The sequence below is a fragment of the Lynx rufus genome, unplaced genomic scaffold, assembly GCF_022079265.1.
Source record: "Lynx rufus isolate CCGP_SWC_20201006 ecotype Redwood Valley unplaced genomic scaffold, mLynRuf1.p SCAF_12, whole genome shotgun sequence".
Taxonomy (NCBI): Eukaryota; Metazoa; Chordata; class Mammalia; order Carnivora; family Felidae; genus Lynx; species Lynx rufus.
Window position 1 is genome coordinate 35,133,006 of NW_025814826.1, and position 26,654 is coordinate 35,159,659.

Below are 26,654 nucleotides of genomic sequence, written 5' to 3' on the forward strand. Positions count from 1 at the left end.
ATGGCGGCGGCGGAGCCCGCGAGCTCGGGCCAGCAGGCGCCGCAGGGGCAGGGCCAGGGCCAGCGGCCGCAGCCACAGCCTTCCCAGGCGCAGCCTCCGCAGCAGCCGCCACCGCCGCAGCTCGGGGGCGGCGGGGGCGGCAGCAGCAGGCACGAGAAGAGCCTGGGGCTGCTCACCACCAAGTTCGTGTCGCTGCTGCAGGAGGCCAAGGACGGCGTCCTGGATCTCAAAGCGGTGAGCGCGGGAGGCGGGGATGGGGGCGGACTAAGCTGCCCGCGGCCCCCGGAGAAGCCCACCCCCTTGAAGCGCGGGGTCGGGCGGCGCGGTGTGGGCGCGCCCCGCGGGGACCGGGCGACCCCCCCCAGAGCCAGGGCCATGTGGCTGGTGCCCAGGCCCACGACTCCAGGATGGGGGAGGGACGAGGGACCGGGTGGCCCCGACCGGCCGCACGACCAATGGGGCCCGGCGCAGCGCCGGGCTCTCGACAAAGAGCCCAGTACCTGGAGCGCGCCCGCGTGGCTTCTGCTGGCGCAGGAACCCGAGGGCGCCCGAGTGTCCTAGCTGCTCCGCGTCCACCTGTGGCAGAGGCGCAGGGGGGACCCTGGCACTCTGCCTGGAGACACCTGGGGATTGATTTTGCTGTTGGGAATTGATGGTTTTCATAGGCTATTCTACTTGAGACGCTGTTCCCGTTGTTCAAAACAAAACAACCCGATTTTGCGGATGAAAGAAAAAAAAAAAGAACTTTCCACACTCATTCCGTGTTGAAATAATAGTAATAAAGAAAAAAACCCTCTTCCTTGTACACTTCTTTTCATCATCCTGATGGGGGGGGTATTTGATTTTAACTTAATTTGATATATGGTACAGATTTCTAAAAGTGAGATATGCCATCACACAAAAAGGGGATGTTTTATAGCTTTCCCTCAAAGAGGGGGAAGCGCTCAGTAAGCTCTCCTGTTTCTTGAGAATGTGTGCTTCCGTCGTGGACTGCAGTTCACATTTTTCAAACAACAACATGCATCGAAAGCTGTTGGGTTAAACAAAATGACTTAACCGTTCCAAGCAGGATCTGGAAGGATTCCACAACGCTGAGGAGGAGGAGACGGTGATTACTTGAATTAAAATTCAACCAGTGCCCCAAGTTTAAGTAAGAACCAAAGCTTTGAAAGCAGAAATTACTAATGAGTCGTTAATCACTGCAGACATCTCCTAGCCATGTCCCCGATATCTGAAATCCGATTTTACCCTGATGATTGGTCCCAACAGCCAGAGGAGTGCAGGAGGGACCACCTCACCTGGCTTGAAAGAGTGACAGACCATCAAGGCTGTGCCTAGAGCAAGAGAAGGGGCATCTGAGAGCATTTTATAGTACTTCCTGAAGGTAGAGAGGAAGGAAGACTCAAGGGCCTTCCCGACTGTAGCCCAGAGGGTGCTGTTTTGTCTGAGAATGCCCATTTCTTTCCCTGAGCACAGTAGGTGTTCCTTAAGTGATCGTGGAATTGAATTATTCGGATTCCAATGAGGCATGGTAGGTGCGTTTTGCATTTGGGGAAGTAGTTTCTACTAACTTTTTTGAAGTGTTATTGCTGGAATTTCCCCCCAACTCTGGAAATTCCTTGTTTTTTCTACAGCCTCTTCCTCCCTTGCTTCCTCCCTGAAAGTACTTTATGGCATATATAGTATTTAGATTGTCAAGAACTAAAATGGATTTGGTTTAAAGGATTTCAAAGGAAGCCATGAGGTCATCAGAGTGCCAGACGTGCTATGAAACACGGCTTGTAAACTATCGTTCAAAATCTAGACATTCAGTTGTATCCTGAATTTACTGTGTAAATGGACTGTGCTTTCAGTAGAGGGAATCAGGGAACTTTGGGGTTTTCCAGATACAGCTGCACTCTGAGGGTTTAACTTTGAGGACTTTCTTTCTTTCTTTCTTTCTTTCTATTTTATTTTTTTTTAACATTTATTATTGAGAGACAGAGAGACATAGGGCGTGAGCAGGGGAGAGGCAGAAAGAGGGGGAGACACAGAATCTGAGTTAGGCTTCAGGTTCTGAGCTGTCACCACAGAGCCCCACACAGGGCTTGACACGGGGCTCGACATGGGGCTTGAACTCACAGACTGCGAGATCATGACCTGAGCCGAAGTCAGTCGCTCAACCAACTTAGCCACCCAGGCGCCCCAAACTTTGAGGGCTTCTTTCTCAACTCACCTGGCAAAATGATGGAACTTTGCATTTCTTGCTTTTAAACTCTTAAGACTTCCTCCTGTTTCATCTATGGCCATTGCATTGTTCTCCAGAAGTCACAGGAACAGTGAGTAGAGAGTGGAGTTTAACAGTTCATAACAACATTGTTTCATTCATCCTGGAACTTTCCTTAAAAGTTTCAAAAGTTTTTGCAGTTAGTTTTGTCTCTTTATATCAGTGATTTTTTTTTTTTTTTTTACTCCTAAGGTACACTTTGAGTATCATTCTTTTTCACATATACATGAAAAATATACATACTTGATTTATTTACGTATATTTTTTTCAATTATTTTCATGTATGTGTAAAATCTTACTCATGTAAAAATCTTGCAGTGAAATCTTTCCAGTGATGCTTCTTACTGTGAACCATGACATACATTATTGAAAAATAACATAATGCTCCATCTCGGTGATGCATTTCTTCTTCATAACATAACTAATTGAGAATGTAGACCAATAAAGCAAATAAATTCTAATAAAGCTGTTCAAGTATAATTTAACAATTAGAAGGGATTAGAAACACCTCGAAAGTGTTTTGAGAAACTTAATCATATCTCCTTCCCACACCACATAGTCTCGTTTATAAAAGTGGGTACAGTAGTCACATTTCTTTATTCCAGTGAGATGACACATTACCTCATGCTCCTCAAGCTTTATCTGGTTTGCCAGCTTATGCTGTTAATAGCTGCCATTTATTGAGAGTTTGTTCCAGGCTTTTTACAGATCTTAACTAATTTTTATCATCTTAACAACTTGGAAACTTGAGCCTAACTAACGCCCCCATTTCACGGGTGAGAAAACTGACATGTTAAGTAGCTTGCCCAATATGAAGCAGAAAGTGACAGAGCTAAGATTTGAATGTAGACCATTTTTCTTACTATGCTATAATTCCTTTTAGTATTCCTTAAAACAACACAAACTTCTCATTTAAGTTTTTCATCTGTGTAAGAACATGGAATGTTTCTTGTAACGAAACATGAGTTTTTGCATGATTATTTTTATTCCTCTACCCATGACAGAAGAGAGAGGTATTGAGCTATCACTTGAAAAATGAGGGTATTGATGGCGAATTCCACGTTATTTTACAAATTAAACTAGGGTTCTACTTTTCCAGAAGTAAGAATTTAAAGAACTGTTAAGATAGAACTGTCTATCTACTGTTTTGGAAACTCCTGTTAAGTATAATTTCTATCTGAGTTTCTTTACTTGCCATTTTGGGACCATCTTGAACTTTTTAAAGCATGATTAAGATGGCTTATCTCTTATAATTATGTTACAAATTGACTGCATGGTACCTAGGTTAAAATGATAAAGTATTTACGATGTTTCTTATCTCACAGGTCCCTGACTCATACCCATTTATGATTAGCTAATTAATATATGCCCTGGATGAAATAAATAATTTAACGTAACGTCTTCCTTTGTGGCAGAAAGCAAAGATTTGGTGTCACAGAATAAAGACAGAATTAGCCTGGGGAAAGATATATTAGTAGTACAGCCAGAACTTTAGTGCATGCTTAAAAATTCTCAGGACAGGTTCACTTCTAAGTGTATAGCCCAAAGATTTGGAAAGCAGGTCTTAAACAGATACTTCTGTACCCCGTGTTCATAGCAGCATTATTCATAATAGCCGAAAGATAGAAGCAGTGCAAATGTCTATCAACAGATGAATAAACAAACAAAATGTGATATGTACACACAATGGAAGATTATTCAGCCTTCAAAAGGAAGGAAATTCCCAAACATGCTACAACATAGATGAACCTTGAAGACATGCCAGTTACAAAAAGGTAAATACTGTGTAATTCCTCTTATATGAAGTAACTAGAGTGGTCAAGTTCTTAGAGACAGAAAATAAAAGATTGCCAGGAGCTAGGAGGAAGGGGAGAGAGGGAAGTTTCATGGGTCAACACATTATGGGCTGAACTGTGTTCTCAAAATCCATATGGTGAAGCCCTAATTCTCGTACCTCAGAATGTGACTGTATTTGGAGATAGGGCCTTTAAAGAGATGATGAAGTTAAAATGAAGTCATTGGGATGAGGACTAATCCGATCAGAATGGTGTTCTTAGAAGAAAGGAAATTTGGACACACAGATGCCAGGATGCATGTCCACAGAGGGAAGCCTGTGAGAGGACACGATGAGAGGGTGACCATCTGCCAAGAAGAGAGGCTTCATGAGAAACCAAACTTGCCAACAACTTGATCCTGCGCTTCTAGCCTCCAAAAGTGTCAGAAAATAAATTTCTGTTGTTTAAGCCACCCGGTCTGCAGTCCTTTGTTACGGCAGCCCCAGCAAACTAATGCTATGGATTTGGAGTTTGTCGGATGAGAAGAGTAGTGGGGTCTGGTTGCACATCAGTGTGAATATACTTAAAACTACTGAACTGCACTCTTAAAACTGGTTAAGGTGGTAAATTTTATACCACGTCTATTTTACCAGAATTAAAAAAACATATAAAACAACAGCAATACTACGACATCCCTACTAGAATGGCAAAATAACACAAAACACTGAATACTGGTGTGAATGTGGGACAACAGGAACTCTCATTACTGGTGGGAATGTAAATGGTACAGACCCCTTGGAAGACCATTTGGCAGTTTTTAGGAAGCTGAACATATTCTTCCCATGCGATTCAGTAATCACACTACTTGGCATTTACCCAAATGAGTTGGAAACGTGGGTCTGCCTGCATATGGATGTAGATACCAGGTTTCTTTATAATTGCCCAAACTTGGAAGTAACCAAGATGTCCTTTGGTAGGTGAATGGATAAATAAACTGGCATGTTCCGACAAAGAAATACTATTCAGTGTTTTTTGTTTGTTTGTTTGTTTGTTTTTTTAAAAAAAGCTATCAAGCCATGAAAAGACATGGGAGAACTTTAAATGTATATTACTTAGTGAGAGAAGCTGATATGAAAAGGCCACATACTATAAAATTCCAACTTTATAGCTTTCTGGAAAAGGCAAAACTATGGAGACAGGGAGAGATCAGTAGTTGCTGGAAGTTCTCGAGAGGGCAGAGCACAAGAGAATGTTTGGGGCAATGAAACCACTGTGTATGACACTGTAATGGTGGGTATATGTCATTACATATTTGTTAAAACCCACAGAACGTATAACACCAAGAATGAACCCTAATGTAAACTCTGGACTTTGAGTGATATGACATGTCAATGTAGACTCATCATTTTATTTTTTAATTTTTTCAACGTCTATTCATTTTTGAGAGACAGAGGCAGAGCATGAGTGGGGGATGAGCAGAGAGAGAGGGAGACACAGAATCTGAAGCAGGTTCCAGGCTCCCGGCTGTCAGCACAGAGCCCGACTTGGGGCTCAAACCTACAAACCTGAAGATCATGATCCGAGCCGAAGTCAGACGCTTAACCGACTGAGCCACCCAGGTGCCCCTAGATTCATCAATTTTAACAAATGTCTCTGGTGAGAGATGATAGTGGGGGAGGCTATGCCTCTGTGGTGGCAGGGGTCTATGGGGAACTCTGCTTTCTGCTCAGTTTTGCTGAGAACCTAAATCTCCTCTAAAAAATAAAATTATTAAAAATGCACATAAAAAGGTGATCTGGATACATCTATTCCAATGACTAATTATTCAACATCAACCCAATATCAATAATCCTCATAACAAAAGTGTACAGGAGATCTATCTCCATTTTGCTGATGGGAAAGTGAGGTGTGATGAGGTTAAGTGGCAATCGGTATCCATAGTATCTAAAGCCCCACGTTGGATGTAGAGCTTACTTTTAAAAAAGAAGAAGAAAGAAAAGGAAAAGAAAGAAGAAAAGTTTTGGAGTGCCTGGCTGGCTCAGGCAGTGGTGCATGCAACTCTTGATCTCGGGGTCATGAGTTCTAGCCCCACATTGGGCACAGAGCTTTCTTAAAAAAAAAAGTATCCACAGAATTGACATATAAATGCCAGAATTGACACCCTGAACCACCGCGGTAAGCAAAACATGTACCCACCTCCAAAGTTTTGGTGTCATTTCAAAAACAACTTCATTCAGTACGAAAAAGAAGAAGAAGAAAAAAGAAAAAGAAGTCAGCCATCTCGCTTTTCCATCTCTGGACAGGATAAATAGGCTTGTATCCAAGACAGTAGTTCGGAGTTCTCGGTCCCAGCAGTGTGTCCTTGGGCAAGCCTCATAAGCTGTATATCTTACTGAAATAGAATGTACAAAATGCATATAGTTGCCCCAAGGAGGAAGAAGTGATGTAGCCACCATAACTAGAGGCAGTGTCTTGTGTGAAAAGTACCAGGCAAGTTTTATTTTTGCACTAAGCTAACAGCCCCTCCCCCCCTTTGAAGAAAGGTGGGGACCTGAAAGGGATTATAACAGTATTTCTCAATGTGTAGATGGAATAGCAAATGTATCAGACTCTCCTGGATCTTATTAAAAATACAGATTCTAATGTTGGACCTGAGAGATCGGGTTATGTAGGGCTAGAGAAGGGGCCTAAGAATTTGCATTTTAAACAGATACCCCATGGGATTCTGATTCCTGCTGGCATTTGAGAGCCATGGAATGAATCCTGCTGCCTCTCCTTTTCCCATCCTATTCACAAATCAGAAATAGCTTCTAGTGTTAGGAGCTAAGATTGGTGAGTTCTGCATTTGGGAAAATGTGAGAAGTTGGGGATTGAAAAGGTCCCCCTTTCATATGCTCTGATATAGTTACTGCTCGTATCTTTGAATTGCAACATATTAGAGCTCTTAAATCTTACACTGCTAATTAAAGGGCCTAATTTCAAGTGGAAATTAAACAGTTTTTGAGAATTATTCTATAATAGAATAAAGGAAAATCCACTTTTACAGTACAATTCTCGACTTTTAGGAAGAAGAGAATCCCAAGATTTTGAAAGTTTGCATTTAATGTTGAAAAAGAGCAAAATCAGCATAACTTTGGCCAAATCTCCATTACATGTGTTCCGGGGGACTAAGCAACAAATGCAGTGATGCTCAAAAGGGTGAAAGGGCCTCAGTGAGTGGGGAAGGGTTCTTTCCTGGAGTGAAGAGCTTGTAGAGTCAGGAACATACACATTTGGGGAGCATTCTTAACAAGGGTAGGAAGGAGTTTCCAGTTGACAGCCGCTGTTAACTGAGATTATATTGGCAGTGTCCTGGTGTGGTAGTTAGGCTTTCACTGATTTTATACCTCATTGTCTTTCTATATGTTATTAAAAGTTTAAAAGGTAACTGTTAACTGACCAGAAACACACTTTGAACTGCTGGCACACTTTAAGGGGGGAAAATAACACAGAAAGCTTAACAAATCCATGAAAAGGTAACACCATGAAAGCATAATACACAAAATACATCAAATAAGTAATAACCTGTTTCTATAGTACATGTGAATGTATGCAATTCCTTTTTCTTTTTAATAGAGTTGTGTAGATGAAAAAGAATTCAGACAATTCTGGTGTTGACAAGTAACTTGCCAACAAAGGACTCAGAAAGTTGAAGGCAGACCGGCAAGAAAGAAAGAGAAAAGAAATTAGGGGTAAAAGTAGTAACTTTCAGATGAAGTCTACCTTAATATCTAGAGTACTAGGGGAGCCTGGGTGGCTCAGTCGGTTAAGTGTCCGATTTCGGCTCAGGTCACGATCTCGCGGTATGTGAGTTCGAGCCCCACGTCGGGCTCTGTGCTGACAGCCCAGAGCCTGGAGTCTGTTTCAGATTCTGTGTCTCCCTCTCTCTGCCCCTCCCCTGTTCATGCTCTGTCTCTCTCTGTCTCAAAAATAAATAAACGTTAAAAAAAAAAAAGAGTACTAAATGGTATAAACCATTAGGAATCCTAGAAAAGAAGGAGTCAATAGGATCCAAATGGGGTGAATGTTTTGAGTAGGGAAATACATTTTTTATATCTATTTTTACTCTTCAGAAGCTTTTTTTCATACTTCATTGTGCTTGACTATCTTCCCAAGTGTTAAAGTTAGTTCACAGGTAGGGGTGTTTTATTATGATATACCTTTCCAAGAACAAAGTTTCCTTATTACTTTAAGGGAGAAATTGGATCAATAATAGTGATAATAGCTAATACAACTGTAATGCCTACCATGTGCCAGGCACTCTTCTAAGTGTTTCAGATATGCTCATTTAATCCTTACAATAGTAACATCTTAGGGATGCCTGGGTGGCTCATTTGGTTAAGTGTCCAACTTCTGCTGAGGTCATGATCTCACAGTTCAGGAGTTTGAGTCCCATGTCAGGCTCTGTCCTGACAGCTCAGAGCCTGGAGCCTGCTTCGGATTCTGTGTCTCCCTCTCTCTCTGCCCCTCCCCCACTTGCCCTCTGTCTCTTTCTCAAAAATAAATAAGAAACAAAAAATTCATACAGGCCAGGAAATTGAGGCACAGAGAGGCTAAGTAACTTGCCCAGGGTCATAAAGTTAAAGCTGGGCCTGGGGGTGCCTGGGTGGCTCAAGTTGGTTGAGTGTGTGACACTTGACTTTGGCTCAGGTTGTGATTCCCCAGGGTCGGGGGATTGAGCCCCATGTCAGGCTCCGTGCTGAGCGTGGAGCTTGTTTAAGATATTCTCTCTCTCTCTCTCTCTCTCCCTCCCTCCCTCCCTCCCTCCCTCATCTCTCTCTTCCCCCCGAACCCTCCTCCTCCCCCACTGGTGCTCTTTCTCTAAAAAAGAAATAAAGTCGGGCCAATCTCCGAGCATATTCCCTCACTTCTGTGCCTTACGTCAGCAGGAAGATATAAAATGTGCAGAGGCAAATCCAAACGGTAGAAGAGCAAATGCACACTTGATTTTGTTCTTGTTCTAAAAAGTTAATACTTATGAGAAAAGAATTTCCAAAGCAGTTGAAGACTTAGACGAGATCTAGAGTTTCCAATTTATAGATTTCAGAATTTCATCAGCCTTTTCCTACTTAAATAGATACTTTATCAAATACCTTCTTTTCTTCTTTTGAGTAATCTTTGGTGACTTGAGTAAAACAATAAAACTGAAGTTCCTTATTATTATTTTAAACATTTATTTATTTTGGGAGAGAGAGAGAGCAAGCAGGGGAGGAGCAGAGAGAGAGGGAGAGAGAATCTCAAGCAGGCTCTGCAGCTGTCAGCTCAGAGACTGATGCGGACTCGAACTCATGAACCATGAGATCATGACCTGAGCTGAAACCAGAAGTCAGACACTGAGCCACCCAGGCACCCCTGAAGTTCCTTTTTAAAAGTGTATGCAGAATTTATTCAAAGGTTCAAGCTTCCAGTTATAAAATAAATAAGACATGGGAATACAAAGTATAACATAGGGGATATAGTCACTAATATGTAACAACTTTGTATGGTGACAGGTGGTAGCTGGGTTTATCATGGTGATCAGAATGAATATAAATGTTGAGTCACTGAGTAGTACACTTGAAACTAATAAATTATTGTATGTCAACTATACTGCAATAAAAACAAATATAAGGGGCACCTGGGTAGCTCAGTCAGTTAAGTGTCTGACTTCGGCTCAAGTCATGATCTCATGTTTTGTGAGTTTGAGTCCCGCATCGGGCTCTGTGCTGATAGCTCAGAGCCTGGAGCCTGCTTCAGATTCTGTGTCTCCCCCTCTCTCTCTGTCCCCACCCCCCCCCCACTCATATTCTGTCTCTCTCTGTCTCCCAAAAACTGAATAAACATTAAAAAATATATATATATATATAAATAAAAATTAGAACAAATTTAAAGCTCAAGCAATTGCACTACTAGGTATTTATCCAAAGGATAAAAAAAAATGCTGATTCAAAGGGGCACATGCACCCCAGTGTTTATAGCAGCGCTATGAACAATAGCCAAATTGTGGAGACAGCCCAAATGTCCATCGACTGACAAATGGATAAAGAAGATGTGGTGTGTGTGTGTGTGCGTGTGCGTGTGCGTGTGTGTGTGTGTGTGTGTGTGGAGAGAGAGAAAGAGAGAGAAAGAAATACTACTCGGCAATCAAAAAGAATAAAATCTTGAATTTGCAACAACATGGATGGAACTAGAATATATTATGCCAGGCAAATTAAGTCAGTCAGAGAAAGATAAATATATGATTTCACTCATGTGAAATTTAAGAAACAAAACATGAACACAGTGCAAGGAAAGGAAAAATAAGATAAAAACAGAGGGAGGCAAACCATATGAGACTGTTAAATACAGAGAACAAACTGAGGATTGCTGTAGGGATGTTGGGTGGGGGGTTGGGCTAAATGGGTGATGGGGAACTCCCCTACAAGGGGAGGGCCCTTGTGATGAGCACTGGGTGTTATATATAAGTGATGAATCACTAAATTCTACTCCTGAAACCATTATAACACTGTATGTTAATTAACTTGGATTTAAATAAAGTTAGACACGATACTGGTATATGTATCAATATCATATTTATGGATGACAGTTTGAGGTATTTGAAAGGACTGGAGATTTTTTAGGAGAAATTCCTTTGGGGCAGGATACTGAGTGGGAATTAAAATACTATGTGCTTAGTGCTGCTTCTTGAGGGAGGCTTTTGTATCCTTAAAGTAAGTTCTTTATTTTTGGTATTTCATTTCCTTATTGATTTAACATCCATCCCCTCCAGATCCATTGTACACAATGGCAGCCTCTTCCAGGAACTCTCCTTTTTGCCTCCACCTTAAGTAAGCTCTCTTTTATTCAGCCTCTTGTAACACTTTATCTCTACTGTATGGGGCTGTTCAATTTTTAGACCTCATTCTCTAGCACAAGGTGTTACCCACAGCCTTAGATACCTACACAGTTCTTGTGTTACAAGTACCAGTGGCGCTTTGCTTATTCAGTGCAATTTTTACAGCTTGGGAATTTTGATGGCACACCGCACTTATTTAAAATCTTGAAATTATAGAGCCCATTTGAAAAATTCTGCCACAAACTTATTTCATGAATATGGAATTAATGCCAAATTCCATTTGGTTATCCATTAGCTTTCTGAATCTGTATCCTATCAAATGGGGAAAATGGTAACTACTTTGCAAAATGGTGTGAGCCTTAAATTAGGTAACATCTTCAGAAGATCCTCTTACACAGTTATCCCATTACTGGCTTATCAATGGTCTTAACTGTGGGTCGAAATCAAACATTCTACATGTTAATTACCTTTGGCAGTATATGAAATTACCTAATAATTTCATATCCCACACCTTATAGGATAGACCAACAGAAAATCCATGTGGCACAGTTGAAAGGCAGTTCACTCAGTTTTTAAAATTTCTTAAAAATATTTTATGGGCACTCTGGGTGGTGCATCACTTAAGTTCTTTTCACCTCATTGTCGGCATCCCATCATCTGTATGTGTCTGTGCATGTGCATTTATATGCGCAATTCGTTATCGAATTGGTTTTATATAGTATTTCCATAGCACCTTCTTTACTTTTGGATTCTGGCCCAATTTCGTGTAGTGTTAGTTTCTGAAGCACAGTAGCTAAAACACTGAGTACACATGTATTGACGGTTATGGGCCGGGAAGAGAGTCAAGTACCTGCTTTGCAGATGGAGAACCTGAAAGACGGGATGTTTCCCATAGTTATTGTTTTTATGTTAGTGCTTTTGAATGCAACATCATGCTCCATCAGGAGAACATTCTTGAACAAATGAGCTGCAACTAATCTTAACTCAAATAAACCTACCACATAATCTTTCCCTCCCAGAGTTAACACAGGGTCTTAGTGGACTCATTTGTTAAAGTGAAGGGGTGGGGCCAGGAAATTCTTTAAGCCCTTTTTAGCACTTGTATGCGATCTCAGCTGTCCTGATTTAGCTTACCCACCTCTTAATGGTATCACAAGCTTTAATTTTTTTCCATGTATAGATACCACACTGTTTACAACTGGTGACATATTTTTAAATTTCTTTTTAAAAATTTATTTATTTTTGAGAGACAGACAGACAGACAGAATGGGGGAGGGGCAGAGAGAAGGGGAGACCCAGAATCCAAAGCAGGCTCCAGCCTCAGAGCTGTCAGCACAGAGCCGGACATGGGACTCAAACCCACGAACTGTGAGATCATGACCTGAGCCAAAGTCATATGCTTAATCAACTGAGCCACCCAGGTGCCCCAGTGGTGCCATTTTTAGAAAAGGATTTAGTATTTGGAGGGGAGATGTATTTCTTTCAGAGGATTATGTTTATTTTTCCCTCAACTTGAGTTGGTTTGGTACAAATAGATGCTTCCTTTATGTTTTATAGGTCAGATCTATAATAGCAAATGTAACCTTCTTAAGTACATTTGATGCATGCCCATGTGCATTTCTTCAATAGCTAATTGGCAACATGGGATGAGGATGTACTCTTATTGCATGTGGGTCTCACTTTAAATTCACCACCACTAACTTCAAAAGTAGTGATGGGGTCCAGCATTCCTTTTACACTACTTACTCTCTTACTCTCCTAGATGAATATTTTAACACTTTCTCCTTTTTTCTAAACCATTAAATGCCTCCTCCTCCCTTTCTCCCCCACCCCCCTCCCTCCACTAGCCTCCACTTAGGAGAAAATAGAAAGCAACCAGGAGGAAATGTCTAGTCTCTCTTCCTATCTTGTCTATTATCGTACCTACATCTGCGCTGGTCACTCGGCTGGACTTCAATTATTAATATGCCTCATTATTATCTAAGGCTATTCCTCAGCCTGTCTGATTCACATTCCCCTGTGCCTACCGACAGCTGTCCCTTCTCTCCTGCATGGTTAATTATCCCTCTTCCTCCATTACCGGGCAGTTCTTATCAGCACAACTCACATGTTGAATTAGCTCCCATCTTTAAAAGAAAAGAGAAAGGAAGGAGAAAAACTTCCTGGCCGGACCCCACAACTCCCTGCTGCTACTGCCCCATTCTTCTATTCTGTTCCTCTTTGCAGCAGAACTCTTCAAAAGAGTTGTCCACTCTAGCTTTCTTTCCACTCTGGTGGAATTTCTCCGTTAAGGCTTTGACTCCATTACTCTGCCAAGACAGCTCTGACCAAGGTCACCAGTGACCTTGCCAAAGTCAAATCCATGGTCAGGTCTCATGCTCATCTGACCCACCCTGACAGCAGTACTTGACATGGTCACTCTTATACTCTTCCCTTGGCCTCCAAGACCCCACTCTTCCTACTTCTCTGTCTTCAGTGGCAAGTTGCTCCTCCCCTCCCAGATCTTAAACACTGGAGTGTGCTGGGCTAAGCCTTTAGACGTCTTCTCTTTCTGGGCTTACCTGCTAGGTGAATCCAGTGGGTTCCATCCCTGTGACCTAAAATGTCTATTAACTGATGACTACTGAATTTGTATCTCTAGCTTGGACTTGTCCTACCCCACACTCTCGTGTCCAGTGGTCTTCCGAACTACTCCCCTTGGAGGTCAAATTGTTCAAAGCCAAGTTCCTGAGCCAAAGGAGGAAACCAATAGGTTTCCTCCAACCTATTCTTCTTCAGTCTTCCTCATGGCCAGTTGCTCATGTCATAAACTGTGGAGTTACCCTTAACCCTGCTCTCAGATCTACTACCTGCTATATCTTCAAAATATATTCTGAGTTCAGCATTTCTCACAACGCCCACAGCTGCCTCCTTCATCCAAGCAGCTAACCATCTCTTGAATGGATTATTGCCATTGCCTTCTCGCTGGCCTCTTTTTTTCTACCCAGAACAGCCAGAATGAACCTGTTCTATGCTAAAGTATAGCACCAAATCACCATGTGCTCGGAGCCTTCCAGTAGCTTTCCATTTCACTGGGAGTAAGAGCTGAAGTCTTTACGATGGCCTGTGAGACCCCAGTGATCTGGCCCCTTGGCATATGGTGTTACTGTCTTTATCTCTCTCACTTCCCTTCCCACCCTCCCTCCCATCTTCTCGCCCTTCTTTCCTTTTTCCCCTTTTCTCTCACTCTTCTCCCTCTCACTCACTGTTCTGCCCATACTGACTTCCTGTCTTTCCCTGAAGGAAGTAAGCATATTCCCACTTCAGAGCCTTTCTTTGTTCTTGCTGCTGCTTGTCAGATGTTCTGACTGCTGCTTGTCAGCAGTCACTTTCTCCATTCAATTCAAATGCTTCCTTCTTCAGGGAGCTTTAAAATTCTGTTAAATATAGTCCCTACATGCATTCCTCCTAACATAATTATTTGTTTATTATTACCTTCTTTCCCTTCTTTGAAGGCAGGGACTTTGTTCTGTTACTACTCTATCCGTGAGACACAGAACCAGCTTGGCACATCACAGGTGCTAAACGAATGAAGGTGGTGGTTGTGATTCATTTTATGATTCCATTAAGTATGATGTCTTGAATTACTTCATAAAACTATAAGAATTCATATAATTTTTCAAAATACTACATATAACGTGATAGGTCAAGATACACAAAAACTCTAAATCTCCTCCATGATCCCCTGCTTCAATCTGTATCTGATGATGAGGCTATTACTTACCAGGATTGAAGTATTAATTATGCAGCAGACATTGTGCTTAGATTATCTAGTTGAGTCTCTACAATTCAGGTATGTTATTACTCCATTTTACAAAAAGGGAAATGAGGCTTAATGAGTTTGAGACCAGCTGAAGATGGGAAGTGCCAGCACTGGGATTGGATCTCTGTGTGCCTAACTCCAGAACCTAACATCCAAAGAAGATGGGGCTGCTAAATAAAAGCCTCCAGGAGATTGCCCTATTTTTTTTTTCTTCCAATGTTTATTTTTGACAGACAGAGAGAGACAGAGCATGAGGGGGGTGGGGGGAGGGGCAGAGAGAGAAGGAGACACAGAATCCAAAGCAGGCTCCAGGCTCTGAGCTGTCAGCACAGAGCCCGATGTGGGGCTTGAACCCACCAACCGCGAGATCATGACCTGAGCCGAAGTCAGATGCTTAATCAACTGAGCCACCCAGGCGCCCCAAGAGATCCTTTTTAAGACATATGTTCTGTATATGCTGGTCCTTTATGTGTTTATATACTTAAATAGAAAAGTATTTAAGAAATAATGTTTAGTTTTGGAAATTAAAGGACTAAAATTTGTAATTGTTAAACCATAATAAATTATAAACTAGATAGATTATAAGCTTTATTCTTTGTTTAAAAAAATGTTTATTTATTTATTTTTGGTGGGGAGGGAGAGAGAGAGAGACAGAGAGAGAGAATCCCGACATGGGACTCGATCCCACAACTGTGAGATCATCACCTGAACTGAGATCAAGAGTCTGATGCTTAACCGACTGAGCCACCCAGACACCCTGATAGATTATCAACTGTAAAAAGTCTTGAGCTAAAAGTGAGCATTGATGGCCCTCTGCCTGATGACTGTGATTGCTCTTGCAATCTAATTTATACAAACGTGTCCTAATACCCTAACCAGTGAGCTATTGCTATGGTTGTGAAGGCTTTTGTGTGTGAGTACATAGATACGGGTAGAGCTGGCTTGGAGTGCTCTGGGTTACTTCTTAAGACGGCCTCTTCAGAAGGAAGTGAGATGAATTCTCAACTTCAGATTTTTATAGTTAACTTTGCAGGAGATTATTGCTCTTTAGAAAAACAGCTTCGAACTCAAGAAACTATGAAAGGGGAGGAAACTGCTAAGCTAAGTGCAAGGAAAGAGGAAGTCAACAAAACCATGCCTAGTCCTTTTAATTTTCTGGTTCTCTAGAAGAGATGGAACTAAACTAGTCAGAGTTGGGAACTCAGAGCTTCAGTTTCTGGTTCTTCATTCTCTCTGTCATATCCTACTTTACTCTCCTGGCCCATTGACTGAGGCATGGATCCCCTTCCTGAAGATCTGAATAATTGCACAGTGGTAACTTGGTATTTTGGTAGCACAAGAAATGGATTGGTAGAATTGACATTAAATGCCTGTGAAGTTGGTCACACTTGCTCCCTGTAGAAAGTAAGTCCAGATTGCAAAAATATGCTTTCCTGGATTGTGTGTGTGTGTGTAGAGCTATGTTTTTAAAGAATTAAGAAAGTAATAATGCTTTGGGAGAGCTGGCAAACAATAATGTGAAGCTAAAATCTGTTCATTAATTTGGATAATGTGCTGAATATTGTCAGTAAGGACATGAATGTGTTTTTTCATTATTACCATGACTCTTAGAGTGTGACTCCACATTCAAGATAGGTTATTGTCTAACTCACCCTGAAAAAGAGCTGTAGGATAACCTCTTTTTTTTTTTAATTTTTAACACTTATTTACTTTTGAGACAGACAGAGAGAGAGCATGAACAGGGGAGGGTCAGAGAAAGAGGGAGACACAGAATCTGAAACAGGCTCCAGGCTCTGAGCTGTCAGCACAGAGCCCGACGCAGGGCTTGAACTCACGGACCGCGAGATCATGACCTGAGCCGAAGTCAGACGCTTAACCGACTGAGCCACCCAGGCGCCCCAGGATAACCTCTTTTTTAAGATTGTGTCTGTTCCATTGGGGAACAAAGCTCATAAATGTGAGTGGGAACCAATCAGAGAAACAGTACAACATTCCTGCATTTATTGATGTCATGGTGGCATGAAATATTTTTGTTGACCTTACTTTTGTTTAGTCAGACTACCAGGTTTTTGGATAATATTTGCTGGTACCACAACTTAGTGCTATGAATTTTGATTTCTTGTTGATTTTATGCTTTGTGTTGGGATGGCATGATTCACTCCTCCATTTTCATTGTGAGTTTAAAAAATGCAGATAGCGTATTTCAAGGTACTGAAGTGTGTGTATAATTTACAACTCCCCAAATATCTTAATTACTAACAAGCTGCTGAGATATAATTTTTCAAAGTTTCAAAAAACAATAAAGGCTGTTTTTAGGTGACTGTATATGAACAGATAAAATAGGAAGTGATGTGGGTAGATAATCAGGAGCTCCTTCTCAGGATTAGTCCATAAGGTGACATGAAGTATTCTCACTGTGTTCTTTTATTTTTGTGGGCTTTGTGTCATGACCCTTTATATATTTTTTTCCCATTCTAACATCTGCTGGCTTTTAAATGGGATAATTTCTTTGGTATTTGCAATGTTTGAGAGATACTTTGAACATACTGGTTAAATTTGGCATTGGGTTCTCATGCTGTGAACTTCATAATCAACCTTTTTTAAATTTTAAAATAGGAATTGCCCTTTATTTCATTGTTCTTTGTCTCCCCCCTCCCCTTTTTAAAAACAGGCTGCAGATACTTTGGCTGTGAGGCAAAAAAGAAGAATTTATGATATCACCAATGTCTTAGAGGGAATTGACCTGATTGAAAAAAAGTCAAAAAATAGTATACAATGGAAGTAAGTTACAAACCAATACCCTACTCTAAAACCTTTATTTTTCTTCCTGATGCTGTATAAAATCTGACCTTTATACCGTCTGGCTCTCCCTCTCATTTGGCCTGGTATTCTCAACAGGCCCCTCATCTTTCCCTGGACACTGCTCTGGGCCTCTGTATGTGACTCCTATGTTGGGATATTCCCTTGCTGTCTCCACTGTCTGATTTACACACTGAAAATTCAAATCTTATTTTCTCCCTCAAGCTACTCATTTGGCACACACTGCATACTGCTTTGTATTATTGATCCCTTTCTGCGTGAGCATTTAGCTTCCCAACTAATATAAACTCCTTAAGAATAGGAACTATGTCCTATATATAGGAATATGACCTTGTGTATAGTGGTTGATTGAAATGCATGTTGTCATTCATTAACTGTTGTATGGTTGTATGTTTGAATGTGAAAAATACTTTATGTCCTGCAAATTCGTCCTCTTTGGCCCTAGTTTTTTCTTTTGTTTTGTTCTGTTTTAAAGCCAGAGTCTCACCAAAATATTAAAAGGTTGTAATTTACCAGCATCTCAGTCTATATCATGCGACTTCCAGGTGTAACTATGTAGCTTTGACATCCTTTTCTTTCTTTCTTTTTTTAAGTTTATTTATTTTGAGACAGAGAGAGAGACAAATGGGGGAGGGACAGAGAGAGAGAATCTCAAGCAGGCTCTGCGCTGCCAGCACAGAGCCCAATACGGGATTCGAACCCATGAGCCATGAGATCACGACCTGAGCCGAACTCAGATGCTCAGCTGACTAAGCCACCTACATGCCTCAGCTTTGACATCCTTTTGGTGCCAGTCACTAGCCTGTCCTTTTAGATGAAAAACACCATTAGAACATAGAACTTTTTTTGACTTTATGAAAATTTTTATTTTCTGTATGGCAAAACCACTGAGAATTTTTGTGATTTGATTGTTCTTGCCAATAAATTTTCTAAGCAAATATGTTCAGAGGTACGATGTTTAAATTTTCTAAGGATTTTAATGCTTGATTTTTAGAAGAGTGTAAAGATTTTTGTCTTGAATAAATTACTAGTTCAGTTCTATTACTATAAAAATTAAGTGATGTTAACCTGGGTCTGATACTGGAGATACTGATTCTCATACGTTTTTAAGAGGTGTAGGTGCTGGCTGTAATACTAAAGAAGTCATAGATAGATTAAGATATCTTAAAGCTGAAATTGAAGATCTAGAACTGAAGGAAAGAGAACTTGATCAGCAGAAGTTGTGGCTACAGCAAAGCATCAAAAATGTGATGGACGACTCGATTAACAATAGATATCCTTTTAAATAAGTTACACATGTAGCTGTAGTATATGTATGTATATAATGCATTCTTCCAGTCTGAAGATCAGTTACTTTATTCTAATGTTTCACAAAGTTTTCTAAGTGGATAAAGTATTTTAATTTTATAATATTCTAATAATTTATACTAATATTTGAAACGTTTTACCTCTTAAAATTACAAAGTACATCTATTAACATTATTCCTTTGTTGCATTGAGGAAAAAAGTCATTACTTTAAATCTACCATTAATAGGATGCAACATGCTAGCTAAAGTGTGCTTAGGGGGTCTCTGAATATTAGAAGGGATTGTTAAATGCACAGGTATATTTAAATAATTGTGCTCAGTGTTCTGAAGTGGTAAAAATTCAGTTACCTCTCAAGTTTTGAAAAATTAATTTTGGCTTGAAAATAAAATATCATGGGCTGGCAATCAATCCAGGATACTTTTTTGCCTAATATTAACTGAAAGATACAACCTTGAGGTTGGGGACCAAGGCTTATGTATCCATCATATTAAGTTGTGGGAAAAAATTAGTGATGTACTTCATGTGTTTCCTAAAAATCACTGTTCTCTTAGATACACATGATACTCTTGATTTGTAAACTTACCTAGATACTTATGGAATCTCTTAATTGCATTTATCTTCTACTACCTCTTATGAATTTTTGACTACTGTATCCAATTTCTTATGTTTTGTAATTTGTTGAATAAGTCCATGATCTCATTTGTTATTTCTTTTCTATGGACCAAACCTCCTTAACAATTTGATAACTTAAATGGGGTTTTCAAGCTGTACCTTGTGGAGCCCCAAAACACAAAAACCATTGAACTAGCTGATCATAGATTTTGCTGCACTGCTTTCCAAGATTCTGGCCATTCCCAGACCCCTAAACCATGACCAGGAAAATTCTCAATGTGGAGGCATGTATGGTTGCTCTCCACTCCTACTGACCGCATCCTTTTCCCCATCGCTCTTTCCCCGCCCCAGAAGCCCTGTCTCCATGAGGAATATGGAGGACTCAAATGTCACAAAAATCAAAAGTGGCTTCTTAGAGCAAAGGATGGGTACCCCTCTTATGGACCTTTATCTTTGCCTTTTCAGACTAAAGACGTCTTTATCTGACCATGTGTGGCAACACCTTCATGCACTTGGTCATTTTGTTTATTTTGGCCTGCAGATTTATTATGTTAATTTAAATGCCGAGACCTTGGTATACATGTTGTTCCTTAACTCTTATGGCAGTACATTTTCCTATGTAACTCATGAAGACATCTGTAATTGCTTTAATGGTAAGTACTATTAGTTTGTCCTAACATTCTTCCTCTGGTCAACCTATTTAGCGGAGAGTGAGTCAAAATTCCCCCCCACACTCACCCTAAGTCATTAGTTTCAGGAACTGTGGACGTTCTGTGTTACTCTACAGTGCTCTGTAGTGATAGGCTGCCTTTGTTTCCGTTCTCATGACAGTAACTGCTTTGCACAGTTTTCACTTCATTGCCTGCATTGGTGGGTGTAAACTGTGTGTGGGAGGGGCAGCTAAATCAGAGGGAGATTAAACAGTTTCAAAGTCACAGAATTGTAGGGTCAGTGATTAAATTTGATCAAATATATTTCTCACTGGCACTGTTTAGAAACCATGTGCAGTGTGCTGGTCACAAATGAACTCAAAGAAAGTGTGAGGGCAGAGTTAGGTTAATCCATTTTATAACCAGGACAGTTACTCCTAACCCTGTTCCATCCCATCCCCTGCCTCCATGTTTTCCCCTTGACAGGACAATACAGTGTATTAATAACATTGGTGTGGGGGGGGGAGGGTGTACCCCATAATTATAACACAAGTAAAATAAAATTTTGTATACATATTTATATTAGTCATGTATGGCCTGTTAAACAGTCATGCATATTATGCACATAAAAAAAAAAAATCTGCCAAGCACCCTGCCAAGTGAAATCTGACTTTCCAAGGCTATGTTGACAATATGTGTGGCCTTATTGCTTTACTCTGCCACCATATATCCTGAGCTTTCTAAGAAAGTTTGAGAAAGTATTTTTAATTTTCAGCTCAACAGTCTGCTATAGAATTTAGCTTTAAAATTAAGTTCACTTAAGCTCAAGATTTCACACTATCATACCTAATTTCTAGTATCCCCAGTCACTTAAGTAATTTAAAAATCTCAAGTAAACAGTGTTGAGGCTAACAGTTTCAGGAATTTCGGACTCTATGCAAGACTGAATGAAAGCAAAATTAACTTGATCCAAATTTGTTCATGAGAATAGAACTAGCGATGAGTATTTACCCTCTTCTCAGATCTATTACATATATTACCTCATCTAATCCTCAAAAGAAATCTATGCAGTAAGGTTTATTCTCCCCATTTTACAGAATTAGGAACCAAAGCCCAAGGTTACCCAGCCTGGGATTCAAACCCAAGCATTCTGATTCCAGAACTCACACTCTTGCCACTGTATTCCAAGATCAATAGTATTTTCTAAACTTAGAAATTTTTTTCATCAGGTGATACACTTTTGGCCATTCAAGCACCTTCTGGTACACAGCTGGAGGTACCTATTCCAGAAATGGTACGCAGGGTAACTTTTCTTAATGTGGATCTGCTGTCTTAAGAAGGACAAATGTATTATCTTTAGCTGAACAAGAGCTAATTGTGTGTAAACACTTTCAAATACTGCTTTTAAGTTTTCTATCTGAAAGTATTTATATATGAGTTTGTATGTCTTTAGTACTTTAGTAAAATTATAGAAGTGACTGAATAAATCATTTAACATTTTGAGTATAAAAGTTTTTTTATGTGATTTTTTTGAGCTAGAAAATATTAAGGAATGAGTAATGATATAATCAATAATCTTTTAAAAAGTCAGTTAAAATGACTATATCTATAACTGATACAGCAATCCTAGCTGAGGAAAAAGTTCAACTTAAATATCCACCATACCAGATTGCTTGAAATTGGGTCTTTTTCAAAACATTCTCTAGTTGAGTCAAAGACATTTATTGACTCTATTCTATGTATAATTCTATGTTATATATACAATTAGCCCTTTATAGCTTTGCTTATCTTAATTTTTGGTGTTCCAAAGTAGTTAGAAATGTTAATATTTATTCATTTGTTTATACCCAATAACCTTAAAGGGTCAGAATGGACAAAAGAAATACCAGATCAATCTAAAGAGTCATTCAGGACCTATCCACGTGCTGCTTATAAATAAAGAATCCAATTCATCTAAGCCTGTGGTTTTTCCTGTTCCCCCACCTGATGACCTCACACAACCCTCCTCTCAGCCCTCCACTCCAGTGACTCCACAGAAATCCAACATAGCAACTCAGAATCTGCCTGAGCAACATGTCTCTGAAAGAAGCCAAAATCTTCAACAGACTCCAGCCACAGACTTGTCATCAGGTGAGTCCAGAGCCTTTGTTTTAAAAAGTAGAGAAGGAAAAATATGAGTAACATATTAAGTTGGAGAGCTTTTCTGAATTTGTCAGCTATGGTCATTCTATTACCAAACACAGGAGGAAAAATGGTAAGCTTAAGAAGTATATAGTGTCTCCTACACAGGACACACTGGGATAGGTATTATGAGGAAAATTTAAAAACAGATCCTGCTTTAATTCTGTTACTACAGATTTATTTTTTAGGTGATATACACACACAATCTGATTGTATATTCAGCATATATAATTGGATACAGTATAATGTGGCTAAGACCGTGTAGCATTATGAATACTGTGAGCAAGGAAAAGATAGTTAATGGACCTACGTATGCAGTTTTCCTTAGAATTCCATGTTCGGAATTGATAGAAATTTGTTCATTCCCCCCTCCCTCCCCCCCCCCCCATTAATATTTGCAGGTCAACTTTTTTTTTTAATGTTTATTTATTTTTGAGAGAGAGAGATACAGTGTGAGCAGGGGAGGGGCCAAGAGAGAGGGAGACACAGAATCTGAAGCAGGCTCCAGGCTCTGAGCTGTCAGCACAGGGCCAGACATGGGGCTCGAACTCACGAGCGGTTAGATCATGACCTTCTGAAGTCAGAAGTTCAACCGACTGAGCCATCCAGGCGCCCCACATTATCAACTTTTTATCAGACGTTTACTTTGTAAACCTTAGTCACTCATCTCTTAGTCACTCTAGGATGAATTATTGAAATGTGTTCCAATTACCTTTAAGAAAAATCAAACTACTGTAGAATATAGTGATATTTGCCTCTTCATATTCCTTGTTATACTTTTTATTTGGAAAGTTTAGTTTTATAGCTGATAAATGGTCTCAACTCCAAGTTAGGAAATCTTGCCTTCCTAAATTGTTTAATCTGAAATGAAAATAGTTAAATCTCCAAAAACTGGGCATTAGGAGTACCATCGACATCTAAATTTGATTCCAAATAAAGGGCCCATGGCAGATATTCTCTCAATATCTGAAAGAGTTGCTGAATGAATTAAGTCATGCCAGTCTAGATGTAATATTGCAGATCATTAAAAGCTACATTGTACACAATCCAATTTGTTTATTTTTACCTTTGAGATGTGTCTCATTAGAATGTGGCATGAGTCTTACTACTGTGGGAATTCACAATACTTAAGAGTGAGGCTATAAAGATCTAACTGGACACAGTATTTTTTCCTCCTTTCCTTCCTCTAGAAGTATTTCTATACTTAAGATATAGAATGGGGCGTGCACAACAAAGTGTACTCCTTAAAAAGTTTATGATCTAATTATAATTAATGGGGGCAAATCTACAGACAAGCTCTCTGTGGTTTAATTTAGACACCATTAGTAAGTCAGCTTCCACAAAGCATTAAAATTTTTTTTCAGCAGTTTCTGTATATAGTTTTGTATTTGGAAATAGTAGAGAAAGTAATTTGGGGTCAGATTTTAGAGAGGACCTTGAATATCAGACTGAGTTGGAACTTTAGCCAATAAGCCAAAGATTTGTGAGCAGGGAAGTAGCAACTTAGAAACTGCACACTGGTGAGTACAGGAGTAACAAGAAGATGCTTTTGGCCTGGGAAACAGAAGAGATTAGAGGCAATGGAGAATGAATATATGGTGTCTGCAGTTATGGAACTATAAAAGAACATTACGGCTAAGATGGGTGATAACAATGGGATTGGAAAGAGAAAGAAGAGATTTGAGAAGTACTGTTTAGGTAAAATAAAATAAATAACTTTGATGTGTGAGATCCGGAGATAAATTAGAGGAATGGAAAGTAATGTTGAAGTTTTGAGATTGGGTAACTGGGAGAATTACAGTACTACTGACTTTGTAAAACCAAGGAGTCAGTTTTGGGAGAATGATGAGGAGTCTTTTGATCTACATCTTGAGTTTACAAGTTAAAAGTAATGCCAAGCACAGAGTAGGTGCTCATGAAAATGGTATCTTTCTGTAAAGTTCTATACTTTAATAAAAGCTGCTAGTGTTTAACTTTTTAAACACTACTGTTTAAATATATGCTGTTTTTAAATAACTGCCCTTTTTTTGATGTTTATTTTTGAGAGAGAGAGAGAGAGAGAGAGAGAAGGGCAGAGAGAGACACACACAGAATCTGAAGCAGGCTCTAGGATCTGAGCTGTCAGCACATATGGGGCTTGAACTCATTCATGAACCACAAGATCATGACCTGAGCTGAAGTTGGATGCTTGACTGACTGAGCCACCCAGGAGCCCCATAACTGCCTTTTAAAAACTTTTGAGAGAGAGAGAAAATGTGCATATGTGCATGCATGTGAGTGGGGGAGGTGCAGAGAGGGAGAGAGAGAATTCCAAGCAGGCTCTGTGCTGTCAGCACAGAGCCCAATGTGAGATTCGATCCCATGAATAGTGAGATCGTGACCTGAGCCAAAATCAAGAGTTGGATACTTAACTGACTGAGCCACCCAAGCTTCCTAAAGTAACTGCCTTTTACTGTCAAAATATATAAATAGAACTGTAACAAAACTTTATTATCATATTTCTGTTTCCAGCAGGATCTATTAGTGGAGATATCATTGATGAGTTAATGTCTTCTGATGGTAAGTAGTTTAAAATTTTACTACTTAAATATCAATAATGCTTCTCTAGAGTTTATAAGTGGCAAAAGATTGAAAGGAAATGCAGAATGTGTATTTTTTTAACTGCTTAACATCCTATGATGATTCATGAAAAATCTCCCACTTTAAAGTAAATCATAGGCATCCTTCAATTTTTATTTTACTGCATTTCAAGAAAAGAAAAAGGCCAATAAGGGGATACTTATCACTTTCACTGAATAAATTTCTAAACTGTTAGCCCACTAGTCTTTTTCATGTCTGAAGAATTTGGCCAAGAAAAGTAAAATAATATATAGGTAATCTCAAAACCCAGTTTTGTAAATATGCCCACAAAGGCCAATGTCAAGCTACCAATGTGAACTATTACTAACATTAGCCATGTCATCATCTAATCTGAAATAATCCTTAAAAATCAATTGCTACAAAATATAATTACTTTAATAACTCTCTTGGCTTTCACCTTCCTGTAAATTCTTGGATTCAGTCCTGTTTCCTAACAAATATAGCCGAACCTAGGAAACTGCAACTGTTAAATTAGCAAATGGTACAATAACCACTTAGAGAATAAACATTTCTGTAGAAACAAAACATAAGCATATTTATGAAGTCTAGTTCCTATTTCTCTTTTCAAAGTAGGAACTTATTTAGCAGAGATCAGAGGAAATACTTTGACACTGTTTTTGAATCATACATTTTAGTGTGACAAGTTCAACCAACAAAAATTTTAACCTCAGGGCGCCTGGGTGGCTCAGTCGGTTGAGCTTTCGACTTTGGCTCAGTTCATGATCTCACAGTTCGTGAGTTCGAGTCCTGCGTCAGGCTCTGTGCTGACCACTAAGAGCCTGGAGCCTGCTTCAGAGTCTGAGTTTCCCTCTCTCTGCCCTTCCCCGTAAATGCTCTGTCTCTCTCTGTCCCTCAAAAATGAATAAATGTTAAAACGAATTTTTTTTAAATAAAAAAAATTTTTAACCTCTATTTCTTAAACTATACCTATGCATACCAATGCATAAATTATCTTTAAATGAGAATCTTTCAAAATATACACTAAACACAAGTTGTTAATTTGATTACAACTTTTTCTATTATTTCCTAAAAATTCTTATATAACATTAAGAAACATAGTTTCTTTAGATATTTAGATAGATGTATTTGAGAGTATTCTGTTAAACATCATTAACTGTATATAAAAACCATGTTTAACACTGAATTTGTTTTACTTGCAGTGTTTCCTCTTTTACGGCTTTCTCCTACCCCGGCAGATGACTACAACTTTAATTTAGATGATAATGAAGGAGTTTGTGATCTGTTTGATGTCCAGATACTAAATTATTAGATTCCATGGAAACTTGGGACTGTTATCTACCTCTAACTGTAACATTTTAGACTTCTTAATAACCTAAGTATTTAAAATAATGAATGTAACACCTTTTTAGTTCACTGATTCTGAAGTGTTCTCTAATAATTTCTTTTTTACTTCACAAAACTTCAACCATAAAAACAAAGGGCTCTTTTCAACCATAAAAACAAAGGCTTTTTTTCAGGGGAAAAAGTGATTTAATACCCACAAATCCCCTCCCTTCCCCCTTAAGTGATTACATTCTGGGATTTCACCTTTTCTTCCAATTCTGAATCCTTCTGTTTTTTTCCCTCTTATGAGAGGAAATTTAAAGTAGACTAAGGTCATCAAAAACAAACAAAGTTGGCCAGCGGCTCATCCCTTGTCTTATATTTTTTTACTGCCACGAAAACTGTCCATATTTCTGTGTGTCCTCCAATCCAAAAACACATTCACTGCCACTTATAAAGTGA

The 26,654-nt window shown here is 39.5% G+C and overlaps 1 protein-coding gene across 2 annotated transcripts; it reads left to right on the forward strand.

Annotated features, from left to right (window-relative positions):
• On the forward strand, positions 1 to 26,539 carry E2F5 (E2F transcription factor 5). Of its 2 annotated transcripts, none has more exons than XM_047074090.1 (8): positions 1 to 234; positions 17,368 to 17,477; positions 18,628 to 18,789; positions 20,047 to 20,090; positions 21,317 to 21,381; positions 21,950 to 22,217; positions 24,780 to 24,827; positions 26,069 to 26,539. In XM_047074090.1, exons 1-8 carry the CDS (start codon positions 1 to 3, stop codon positions 26,176 to 26,178), a joined length of 1,041 nt encoding a protein of 346 aa, XP_046930046.1. In that variant the 3' UTR covers positions 26,179 to 26,539. The 2 variants fall into 2 exon arrangements, with proteins under 2 accessions (XP_046930046.1, XP_046930047.1); XM_047074091.1 differs by having other exon boundaries at positions 24,783 to 24,827.
• Positions 26,540 to 26,654: the final 115 nt, after the last annotated feature.